This window comes from Stigmatopora argus, chromosome 11, assembly GCF_051989625.1.
Source record: "Stigmatopora argus isolate UIUO_Sarg chromosome 11, RoL_Sarg_1.0, whole genome shotgun sequence".
Taxonomy (NCBI): Eukaryota; Metazoa; Chordata; class Actinopteri; order Syngnathiformes; family Syngnathidae; genus Stigmatopora; species Stigmatopora argus.
The window spans coordinates 746,305-757,500 of NC_135397.1; the positions used below are offsets into that span (position 1 = coordinate 746,305).

An 11,196-nucleotide genomic window follows, 5' to 3' on the forward strand; every position below is an offset into this window, starting at 1 on the left:
TTCAAAAGTAGCAGGATTGAAAATTTGCGACATGACGCACGGTTTCCTATGTGGGCGAGGGTTTCAAAATAAAGTTGTGCTTGGGAGAGGGCGCTCCCCTCGAGCAGATGCCGGCGTGTCTGTTACCCAGAGGGACCAATCATTTTGGACAAGCTGTCAGCCAGCGAAAACCCCAACGCTTTCATGTGCCGACGTGTTTTGGGTTTGAAGGAAATGCAAACATATGGTTGTGCAAACAAGCTTCAAATACTCACTTGCAAGCTAGCCTAGCATGGAGCCCCAACTGAATTCTAACATTTCTTCAAAACTATGTGATCATACTGGCAAATGTGACAAACTAGTACAAGAGCAGCTTTTATTTTTCATCACAAGATCGATGACAAGTACTGTCTGTCATGATCCAATTTTGTCCCTCGTTTTCTGTTGGATGGGTTTCCATGGCGATTGCTATTCTTTTCACCGAGGTGGCAGCCAACGAGTTAATTTTAAGTCACTTTCTGTTGAGTGTGGCATTTCTGGGTCACTTTCTGTTGATTTGTGGCATTTTTTAGTGACATTGTTGATTTTGTGGCATTTCTGGGTCACTTTCTGCTGATTTTGCTGCATTTTTCCTTCTTTATGTGACTTTGAATGCTCTGATTTGAGTACCTTTTTTCCCCCAAAACAGCCGGACTTGTTTGAAACAATGTATCGAGTATAACAACGTATCGGGATACAAGCTATCCCAATATATCACCAATTCGACATATTGTCCCTACCCTAATTTTGAGTGTGTGTGGTTACGTTCATACTTGGTCTACAGTTTGCTTTGGGTATCCTGAAGCCTCCAGACCCTTCGCACCTTCTCCTCGGCGCCGTCCAGCACGTCAAACGCCGCCGTCACGTCCCCCGACTGCTTGAAGCGGAGCAGAGGATCCCGCAGGATGCTCATTGGCACGCAGAAGTTGAGGTGGGGGTAGGTGGCCTCGGTGGACTGGTCCTTGGCGTTGCTGGACACCATGCCTGCCGTAAAACACGCTCAAATGATCATCAAATTCAAAACAACGGTAACGATACTTACATCGGAGAGCTCAATTGTTTTTGCTCTTTTATTTGCCACGTTTTTTTTTTTAAAGAACCAATTACTTTTCCAATCTCTGCGGATGACAATACAACCTCAAACAGAAGTCAACAAGAAAGACCTGCTGCAAAATAGACTAGCAGTAATTGCGTTTCGATTTCTAGGAGTCACACAACCGTTCAAAAACACAAAATGTGTACCGTATTTTCACGACTATAAGGCGCACATAAAAGTCTGAAATTTTCTCCAAAATAGACAGGGCGCCTAATAATCCAGTGCGCTTTATATATGGACCGATACTAAAATTGTTATCACGATAAAATAAAATGAATCAGTTGATAGGGTACACCGACTCTACTATTTTCCCGTAGACAAAGTACTGCGCAGTGACTGCTGGGATATGTAGTAGTTCTTTTGTCAATACACCCAATGGATTGTGGCCTGTATACATCGACATACGATCCGCCATGTAGTCGTGAAAATACGGTAAATATAAAGTCGTAAAGATCTTGATGTTCTGGAAATGAGAATATTGCTTTGTTATTTAAAGTTAGTTAGGTTTTTTTTAATAAATCCCAAATAATATCAAATAGAGAGCCTAAAACCACTGTCCCATGTCTCGGAAACCAATTCATCGTGATAAAGGAGGTGTTACTGTATTTGTGCGCTTATTACCAAGCAGCTCTCCCGTGGAAGCTCGCAGCACGGCACCCCCGCTGGTCCCCGCTTGAACGGCGCACGTGGTTTGGAGCATGACGGCCCGGCCGTGGACGGCCACTGCTTTGGAGAGGACGCCGCCGGTCAGCGATGGGCCGCATCGTCGACCCAGCCCGCCGTAGCCCGACACCAACACGCGTTCGCCTGCGGAGAGAGACGGGAAAATAGTTGGTGACCCTTAAAATTGATAGTGCATAGCGACAAAATGGCCGCTTCAACGGACACTTCATAGATTGAGAAGGTAACAACACACCAATGCGGAATGCGTGAGCCATCCGAGGGCCGCCGTCGTCCAAAATGGATTCCCTGGACCGCACGACAGCGACGTCGTAAGGCGACTGCGCTTTAGTGGAGAAGAGGACGTCACCGACACCGTCGAGGACTCTGTAAGGCACGAAAAATAGTCGGCATTACGAATCAAATATCCACGCAAAGTGGGAACCCTGGCGTCGATTACGAGTGCGTACCTGTCTGCGCGGTGGACCCTAAGGCGGACCGTGGACTCGCCGTCGACCACGTGGCGGCAAGTTAGAATCAGGTCAGAGGTCACGAGAATCCCCGAGCCCCATTGCCGCCCACTGTCCACCAGACACACAGTCGGGTATCGACCCGCGTCGGCCTTTGGGGTCACCGCGACCTCGACGGGGCGAAGCCCGAGGTCACGGACCGTGCCCCGGATTTCTCCGGATCGGGCCAGGTCCCCGAGGATGGAGCGGATGGAGCAGACCAGGGTGAGTCCGATCCATTCGTTGGCCTTCCAACCGAACGGCGAGACGATCACCCCGATCAGGTGAAGGCGCTCGTCCTCGGCGGCGAACAGGCCCCCGCCCTCCGTGCCCGGCAAGCAGCGGGCGTCCGTGAGGATGACGGCGTTGTCCTCGCCCGCCAGGTTGCTGACGACTCCCCGGCTCACCGTGCCGTTAAAAAGGTCCGCGCAGAGGGAGCCGAATGGCGAGCCGCAAGCGACGACCGGGGAGCCTTTCCGGAGAGACGAGCTCCCACGCCAGGAGACGGCGGCGGCCACGGGATGCGGCCCTCCTGCCTTGAGCACGGCAAACCAGCTGAGGTAGCCTGCATCTCGGACCAGGTCGTCATCCATGTCGCCATGGAAACGCCAGCCTTCAGCCTGACAGAAAAGTGCCCGTAAAGTCTTTTGGAACTCCATGCAGTTGACAAGCATGAGCAACTCGGCTTCGTGTTCCAGTTTCCCGTGGCTTTCGCCGGGTTGGCAACGTTTATCCACTCCGCAGCCATTTGCCTCGATGTGGCTCGAGGAAGCAAAGTGGACGGCGATTTTCAATTTCGCGCGGAAATTGTGACGTAACAGTACGCGACGCTGGCTAGCACAAATTGTTTTATCGCCTATAATAAAACGAAAAAACGGCAGGCCGGTGCAAATAACCGTTCCGGTGCGGGAGTGGATGAGAATTCCGCTAAAGCTTACGAGTTCCTGGGCTGAGAAATCTTCTCTCAATGTAACGACACAGCAGCATTTCTCGACGTCTTGGAAGTCCATGGTTAGCCGAGCAGGCGAACTTTGCCCATGTTGACGCTAAACAACGTTTAACTCCTGGAAGACTTTTTGAAATGTAACGTTGGAAAACGCCAACGCCTGTGCTAAGGCAAAGAAAAACTAACTGAAATATTCAAACAAACTCGTCAAAACAACTGTGAACCAGAACGTTAAAACCAAAGCGAGTGTTTCCGCCGGTCAGTAACTTTTCTTACCCCGAGTTGTGCGCATGCGTGACTGCTTGGCCCGCGTCCTCCTACAAAGGGATGGCTGATGTGCGCTGTGAGCCAAAGGTGATTGGGGCCGACGCTTGTCGGCCATTTTGGGTCGGGGATATTCAATACACAGCATAATCAATATAAAGCGTGTATATACAGTGATAGATGAATACATTCTAAAACAGTTTTTTTACAAATGTAATGGAGTATATTTTACAGCATATTTACAAATAACCATAACATTTTAAAAGAAATTAACCGTTTGTAGTTATGAACTACGCAATTTGTAAATTTGTATTCTTTCATATTTCTACGAATACAATAATGCTCTGACTATATGAAGAGCAGTTTCGCACAATATAAAAGCGCTACACTATAAATATATTTGTTAAAGTTAATCATTCAATCAAGTGAAGTGAAACGTTTGTAGAAAGTATTTATTCAAACCCATCTTAAATAACATTTTGTCCCATCTTTTTGTAACAGCTTCAGAGATACTTAGGCCTCCATGACGTAAATATATAAATAATACTTTTTTTTCTATGTACAAATATTATTTGTAAACACATCAGCCATGGAAGTACTCTCATAATACCACTTCACATAGTAAGCAGCTACTAATCACAAAGTACTCCAATCATTTCCCACATAACATAGGCTAGCCACCTTTAGGCTTGATAATTTAATCTATATAACACTGTCTGGGAGTAGCCAATTATTGAGCTTTTATTAGTGGTAATTTTGCCTGTTTTCCAAAGAACCACCAAATCCAAAATTTCAAACCAGTCAGCGAATGTTACATTAGTTTCAATGGCAACCCAGCGTGTTTACACGGGCCCCCAAAACATGAAACAAAGCGACCTTTGCTGTAAGTCAACACCCGTCTTCAAATGCTAAAAATAAGCCCTGGCTGGCTGTTAATAATTTTCTCTCTGGCACCCAAAGGTGAAATCCCAGCGCTAGGATTGTTTTACCGTCAAGGAACACTTTCTTCGTGTTCAAATGCATTCCCGGTCGGCACGCTCAAAATGCTTTGGTGAATGGAGTGTTTGCGGGTCGTGTTGTTTTCTAAATGTCTGTTTGTTAAGGTGGTTATTTTTTTGGGCAAGGAATCAGTCGATGTATTGGGAGAGCCAGCGGAATCCTTCCCCGTAACCTTGTCTTTTCAGGACGCTGCACATGAAAATCTCAATGGGCCTCAAATTCACGTCGTCCATCGACACTTTGCCCTAAAAAAGAAACACACATGATTGGCGATTATTTGTTATCCATTAAAAGACTCCAACATTTTCCCGTCCTCAACCAAAGAAATCAGAGCGTAAATATCTTTGGGGTCGTTGACCTTTCCGGTGGTCTGTCCGAACATCCCTCGGAGCGCGTCCTCGCTGATGGCTTCTGGCCGATCGATTTTGTTCCCCAGGATGAGAACCGGCACGTTGGAGATGGTGTCGTCGGTCAAAAGAGCCTGACCGCAGAAAAAGAAGAAGAAGAGAAGATGTTGGGGTTATTCTGGATAATATTATCCTGGACTTTTCGCAAACACGGCACAGATCTGGCCCCATTCCTCATAAATGGAGTATGTGTAGACAGGGTCCAGTCCTTTAAATTCCTGGGGGTCCACGTCACGGATAAGCTCTCATGGTCTACAAACATCACGGCAGTAGTGAAGAAGGCTCAGAAACGACTCCATTTCCTCAGGGTACTTCGGAAGAACAACTTGGGCACCAAGCTTCTGATAACCTTCTATAGAACCACTGTAGAGAGCATCCTGGCGTACTGCATCACAGTGTGGTACGCTGGAAGCACGGCGGCAGACAAAAAGGCCATGCAGAAAGTGATTAACACTGCCCAGAGGATTGTCGGCTGCTCTCTGCCCTCACTGGAAGACATTGCCAGCCCTCGTTACCTCGGCAGAGCCAGGAAGATCATAGGGGACCCTTACCACCCTGGTCACAATCTGTTCCAGCTGCTGCCCTCTGGCAGACGCTATAGGTCCCACAAAGTACGGACAAATAGGCTTGAGGACAGTTTTTTTCCCCACATCCATCAGAACTCTAAATTTGCGGTAACACAACACACATTCCCTTCTGAGGTAATATGAAAAGATGTTTGGGTGGTGATCTGCCTCCTACTAGCTGACTGAAGGTAAGTGAAAGACAGTGAGAGGTAAGTGACCTGTATCCATAACAGCAGAATGCCAAATTACAAGTCCGTAACTACATACCTGTCAACCTCTGCCGATAACTGCCCTTATAAATGATTATGATTCCCCTTACAAACCCCCAAAAAACCTTACAAATACCGTACGTCGTATGGTGTTATTCGGTTAGCTTATGTAATTGTTTTGAATCAGATTACATCAAATGTTTTGAGTATGGCGCGACTAAATAGAGAGAAGAGTATGCCGCTCGTCAGAATCCTTTTGAACGAAGGCGAGTTATGAAGTGATTCTCCTTGCAAGTTGTAATCAGTGTATGTTAAAGATGTCTCCCGTTTGATTAAAATTGTATTAATAATTAATCCATCAGAAGACATGTAAGTGTGCCGGGGAGAAAGCTAACATTCCAACTCACGTCCAGCTCCACCTTGGCCTCGGCGAGTCGCTCGCGATCGGCGCAGTCCACCATGTAGACGATACCATTGATGGCCGGGAGGTAGTTTTTCCAGATGCGGCGTGCTGGGTTAGATTGGAAATCATGCCAAATGACACCAAAAATCAGCTTCTTTTTTAAAAAAATCTTTTTGTAATTTTTTATTCTACCTTGCGTGTGACCGCCCAGGTCAAATGTGGTAAAGGTCATTCCGGCAATGGTTAACTCTTCGGATGCTGGGAGAAAATATCAACCGGTCGCATGAGATGCTTGGCTTGTTGATAGTATTCATGAATGGATATTGCTTAGTAGATATACTGAGAAAATATTGCCCACACAATAAGCTTGAATCCAGCCTGCATTCTGTGAGGAATTTCCGTGCATATTTTTTACATAATTAATTAAAAAAAAAAATTATTGCTATTAATCCTCAGTTCGACCAAAGTTAACTTTTGACATTTTTTTGTAATGAATTATAAATCTAACATATCAGGATTATTTTGTTGCTAAGCGCCCTTAACTCATTCACTGCCATTGACAGTTCCAGACATCATCTCCCTTAAATTTGTGAACGCTGGTGTGGAATAATGACATTTCACCGCCATTGACGGCGTTAGACGTCCAATCCATTTGACCCTTAAAGTCCAAATGGTGCCCATTTTTTTTGTGTGGACCTGATCCTCTCGCTTTAAAAATGGAGATATTTATCGGAGTTAGCTAGAACGGGATAGCTACTTGGGTGCAGAGTGGGTACGTGCTGGCCCAGCCTGTCGTCGCGGAGCATGTGCAGTAACGTGGTTTTGCCGGCGTTGTCCAATCCCAGGAACACCAACTTGCCAGTCTTCTTGTACAACCCTGGACGCCGTGGATAGATAACAAAAGTGGCTTCAGTAGTAGCTTATGAAATGGCTAAATAAACGTAACATGGCTTTAAATGTGTTGAGAATTGCAATTGTAATCCAATGCATTTATTATTATCATCAGCAGTTTGACTATCGTTATCAAAATGATTTTTTTGTGTGTGCAAATTGCAAAAAATATGGTGATGTTGGAGTATCGATTGATGTCAGAGCTTTCATGGCACAAAATGGAATTAGCAAGAATGCTACTGTTTTTTTGTTTATTTGTTTGTGTGTTTGTTTACAATACCTAAAAGTTGCAGGACCCCATTGAACCCTCGGTAGATCCAGTCAAAAATAAAAGACATGTTGCTGCCTGTAAGGAAATAATAAGTCATAAGAAACAGCAAAACAAGATTCAACGACCGTATTTGTCGGACTATAAGTCGCACCAGCCAAAGAATGCACAATGAAGAGGAAAATTATACAAGTTTGCATTTGGATTGGAGTATGAGTCACATTTTTTGGGCTGGCCCTTTTTTTCATCGGAAACCGACAACAAACGAAATGTTAATGTAATAATATTAAAATGGAGGACAATGGGCATTTGCCAACATAACAGTTTTTCAGATATCTAAAAAAAACCATAACAGGCTTTGGGTGGGAGGAAAAAAAACAAGTCCTACTTGAGTTTTAGCCGCAGGCCCAGCTAAACTATGAAAAAAATGTGACTTATACTCCGGAAAATACGGCATTCTCAACTGCAGCTTACTGTGTTACAAAATCTCGACGTAGGCTCTTTAGAGCCTGAGTCATTAATTCTGTGGTATGCTTAGGCTTTTAGTAAGAATTTTTGGGGGTACTTTAACTGACAATAGCTCAATAGAATAGCTCGAAAGAATATTAGTCTATTTTGGTGAATTTTCAGACACACACACACACACACACGCACAAGCTGATCATCACTGGACTATTTTTATGATGACAAGTTGTGGCAAGGATACTTGATCTGCACGCTTCTCGAAAACACACACACACACACACACACACACACACACACACACACACACACACGCACACACAGCTGTCACACTGTATGCAACTCAAAGGGTGTACCGCACGGCATAAATGCGCCACTTTTGTTTTGAAATGTTCCAAAACTGCATTTCGTTTAGCGTTAACGCGCCCATTGATGCGTTTTGGAGGCTTTTAAGTTGGATTTTTAAGACAAACAATATTTTAGGTAGAGTGAGCAATAAACTACGTCTAGCTCAAGAAAATCTGTTTTCTATTGTGAGTGAAAACAACCGGTTTTAAAACTGTCATCTCAGGAGAACAAATCCAAAATGAGCCGCCCAAAAGTAACGAAAGACGAAGAAAAATCAAACTAAAGTTGTAGTCAGGTCCCATAAAATGACACTCATGAGGATCTAGCTGGTAAAAAAAATGAATTCCTATTTCTACCTGTTTATGATCAGAGCGCGCGTCGTCCGTCCCGTCGGCCGAAAAGCACAAGCCAACTTTGACATTTCGCCGGAAGTACGTCATCGTTAGTGGCCCGTTCTGCTCTTTTTGTTTACAACGGCACCCTTCCACAATAATATACGTATATGTTGATACATTGATCTATTCGTTTTCTGAACCGCTTATCCTCACAAGGGTCGCGGGGGACTGGTTCCTATCCCAGCTAACATATATAATAGAAGTATTTTGCAAAAAAAATACATATATAGTGTACACGAAACTAAATTTGCAAAACAGAGCATAAAATTCAAGAAAATCCCAATAAAGAGAGCCCAATTGATCACATTGCTCTCGTTTTGGTGTATTTTTATCCAATTGAACCAAATACGTATGGCCTTTAATTGTATTTTTTAATAGTGAACACTGGGCGGCACTATCACAACACCGCCATTTCATCCATTTTCTTGTGTGCCTGTAGGAAAAAAAATACAAGCAAACTCGTTGATATTTCATCCAGAGTACTTTATTCAAGCAGTTCAGTGTGTGTTAGCAAGCAGCTTTTTAGCAAGCCGTGTAAGTTTGAACCCTCTCCCATTGTAAGGGGAAGCCTTTGATAAATAAGGGACATTTAATGGATTCCTCATCACTAGCTGACATTTCCCGAAGGAGGACAGAGACCTAACACCAGCGGGAATGTTTCGTTTGACTTTTGCAGATACTTCCGAAACATCCGCTCCATTTTCCTATGTCGTCGGACGCTCGCTCCATTACTTTTTGTCCAAGTAAAACCATTTGTCCACTGCCGAGAGAAGAAATAACACATTAAAACAACAACAAAATCAAGGAAATATACCCAAACGTTGTTGCCACATTACCTGATGATGGGATGGCTTCCTCCTTGTCACAAGCGCAAGCCTAATCATGAAGATGAGACAGATTTGAAAATAAAGCTAGTAGAGTCTCTACGTACAAAAGATTCAGGTGAGGCATTTTGTCAAGGATAGCACAGAATTCAAGTTATGAAATTGCTAAATCTCCACATTTTAAACATCCCTGAAACCTCAATACACTTGTAGCATCCTCTATTTTATTTTGAAATTGGTGCAATACGGTTGCTCTTTCATTGTCTTTCTCACAAAATTGGTGTAGTATTTTACACTAGTAGAGCTGCTGCAGTCATTTTAATCACAAATATGAATTAGACTTACATCACCAACGGCTGCTTTTGCCTCCTTCACCGAGCAGCAGAAAGGACTGTCATTGGATGAGATGCAAGTGTTTTTGCTATATAAAACAAAACAAAAACAAGATTTTTGACATTTTTACACGACATTTTACAACGTAATATTATTGCATAAAATAACTAAGTTACCAATTTAATTCTCCACCATTGATCTGTTGGCAAATGAGAGCTTTCCAGAAGGTGTTGGTGCTCTTGATGACATCAATGGCAAAATCCTGAAAACAAAAAAAATGTATTTTTTTTTTATATTAGATCATTTTGAGCTTTGGTTTTTGTCCGCGTCGCTGCTAAATGAAAATGGTCAGAAAATCTGAAAATGTGGCCGCTCTAACCACTAAGGAGGAAAAGACTTTCAAGTAACATAACATAACATAAAATATTATATATTATTGGATTGGATAACTTTATTCATCCCGTATTCGGGAAATTTCGTTGTCACAGTAGCAAGAGGGTGAGAATACAGACACAGAAAAAGACATTTTAGACATAAATAGATAGGTAATAAGTTAATAAATAAATAAATACATGAATAAATATATAAATAAATAAGCGTGTCTCTGAAGTGTATATATATACACATATATACATACACATACATATATATATACACACATATATACATACATATATACATATATATACACATATATATACATATATACACATACACATACGTGTACATACACCTATACATATACATACATTAGCATATATATATATATATATATATATATATATATATATATATATATATATATATATACATAGATGTACATGAATGCATACGGTAGGTCTTAACAATATAATACATAATATATATTATAATATATAATATATACTATATAATATAATGCCCCCCTTTTAATATGCCCCCCTTTTAAAATGCCCCCCCCCCCCCCCCTTTAAAGGAATTTTGAAAGACCAGACCTTGTCCTTGAACTCCTCGTGGAAGGCGAATTTGTTCTCCGGCTTCCCGTCGGGCACTTTGTACCTCTTGAACCAGTCCACCGTGGACCGCAGATAGCCGGGCTTCAATCTCTCGACATCGCCGATGTCTGAAATTGGGGGAAAAGCACATGGATATACAGGAAAATCAAAGCAAAACAAACCGTCCCAACTAGGGATGCCCTATTTTAACGACTAATGAATGTCCCAATGGCATATCCTTGGAGTCGTGTCGCAATATTTTGTGAATCTGCCGATACCGAGGGAACTTTTTTTTACCGGCAGAGGGCAGTGTTTCACCGGGATTCCTGTACAACTTTGCTTCATTTTTTGGTACAAGATTTTGCACGTTATACTCAAAGAAATACGGTAAAATATATTGAAACCACTTTACGAAAAAAAATCTTTTAACCGATCTGGGACGTCGCTCGTCCTTACCGTCGAGCTGATCGGCTTCGGGGTCCTCGACGTTGATGGCAATGACTTTCCAGTCCGTCTCCCCCTCGTCGATCATGGCCAGGATCCCCAGAACCTTGACTTTGATCACCTCGCCGCGGGAACATACCTGACCAAGACGATGACCCGCTGTTTCGACCCATCGACGGC

The 11,196-nt window shown here is 43.2% G+C and overlaps 3 protein-coding genes across 4 annotated transcripts in view; all 3 read right to left on the bottom strand.

Moving 5' to 3' along the window:
- Positions 1 to 341: 341 nt before the first annotated feature.
- tysnd1 (trypsin like peroxisomal matrix peptidase 1) lies at positions 342 to 3,523 on the bottom strand. The gene is made up of 4 exons (XM_077612699.1): positions 2,245 to 3,523; positions 2,031 to 2,161; positions 1,736 to 1,921; positions 342 to 1,002 (listed from the first exon to the last, which is right to left on the bottom strand). The coding sequence occupies exons 1-4, from the start codon at positions 3,291 to 3,293 to the stop codon at positions 797 to 799; spliced, it is 1,572 nt and encodes a 523-aa protein (XP_077468825.1). The 5' UTR covers positions 3,294 to 3,523; the 3' UTR covers positions 342 to 796.
- Positions 3,524 to 3,924: 401 nt separating this feature from the next.
- On the bottom strand, positions 3,925 to 8,497 carry sar1ab (secretion associated, Ras related GTPase 1Ab). Its single transcript, XM_077612730.1, has 7 exons — positions 8,403 to 8,497; positions 7,249 to 7,314; positions 6,835 to 6,954; positions 6,270 to 6,335; positions 6,082 to 6,185; positions 4,851 to 4,973; positions 3,925 to 4,737 (listed from the first exon to the last, which is right to left on the bottom strand). The coding sequence occupies exons 2-7, from the start codon at positions 7,304 to 7,306 to the stop codon at positions 4,621 to 4,623; spliced, it is 588 nt and encodes a 195-aa protein (XP_077468856.1). The 5' UTR covers positions 7,307 to 7,314; positions 8,403 to 8,497; the 3' UTR covers positions 3,925 to 4,620.
- Positions 8,498 to 8,909: 412 nt separating this feature from the next.
- The window catches only part of ppa1b (inorganic pyrophosphatase 1b), a 6,567-nt gene continuing 4,280 nt past the window's right edge, over positions 8,910 to 11,196 (bottom strand). For both annotated transcript variants that reach the window (XM_077612715.1, XM_077612716.1), the window contains 6 exons: positions 11,029 to 11,155; positions 10,573 to 10,700; positions 9,775 to 9,860; positions 9,611 to 9,686; positions 9,278 to 9,317; positions 8,910 to 9,201 (listed from right to left, as the gene is read on the bottom strand). In XM_077612715.1, the coding sequence (XP_077468841.1) occupies positions 9,170 to 9,201; positions 9,278 to 9,317; positions 9,611 to 9,686; positions 9,775 to 9,860; positions 10,573 to 10,700; positions 11,029 to 11,155 (489 nt within the window). In that variant the 3' untranslated portion in view covers positions 8,910 to 9,169. The remainder of the gene's footprint in view (positions 9,202 to 9,277; positions 9,318 to 9,610; positions 9,687 to 9,774; positions 9,861 to 10,572; positions 10,701 to 11,028; positions 11,156 to 11,196) is intronic.

Bases quoted from the DNA above. Each gene is read 5' to 3' on its own strand.
- tysnd1 (XM_077612699.1), bottom strand. From the start codon at position 3,293: ATGGACTTCCAAGACGTCGAGAAATGCTGCTGTGTCGTTACATTGAGA. The intron at 2,162-2,244 runs GTACGCACTCGT...CGTGCCTTACAG, and splicing joins AGGGTCCACCGCGCAGACAG to AGTCCTCGACGGTGTCGGTG. The intron at 1,003-1,735 runs GTAATAAGCGCA...GTTTTACGGCAG, and splicing joins TTCCACGGGAGAGCTGCTTG to GCATGGTGTCCAGCAACGCC.
- sar1ab (XM_077612730.1), bottom strand. From the start codon at position 7,306: ATGTCTTTTATTTTTGACTGGATCTACCGAGGGTTCAATGGGGTCCTG. The intron at 4,974-6,081 runs GTGAGTTGGAAT...TTCTGCGGTCAG, and splicing joins AGGCCAAGGTGGAGCTGGAC to GCTCTTTTGACCGACGACAC. The intron at 4,738-4,850 runs GTCAACGACCCC...TTTCTTTTTTAG, and splicing joins TCGGACAGACCACCGGAAAG to GGCAAAGTGTCGATGGACGA.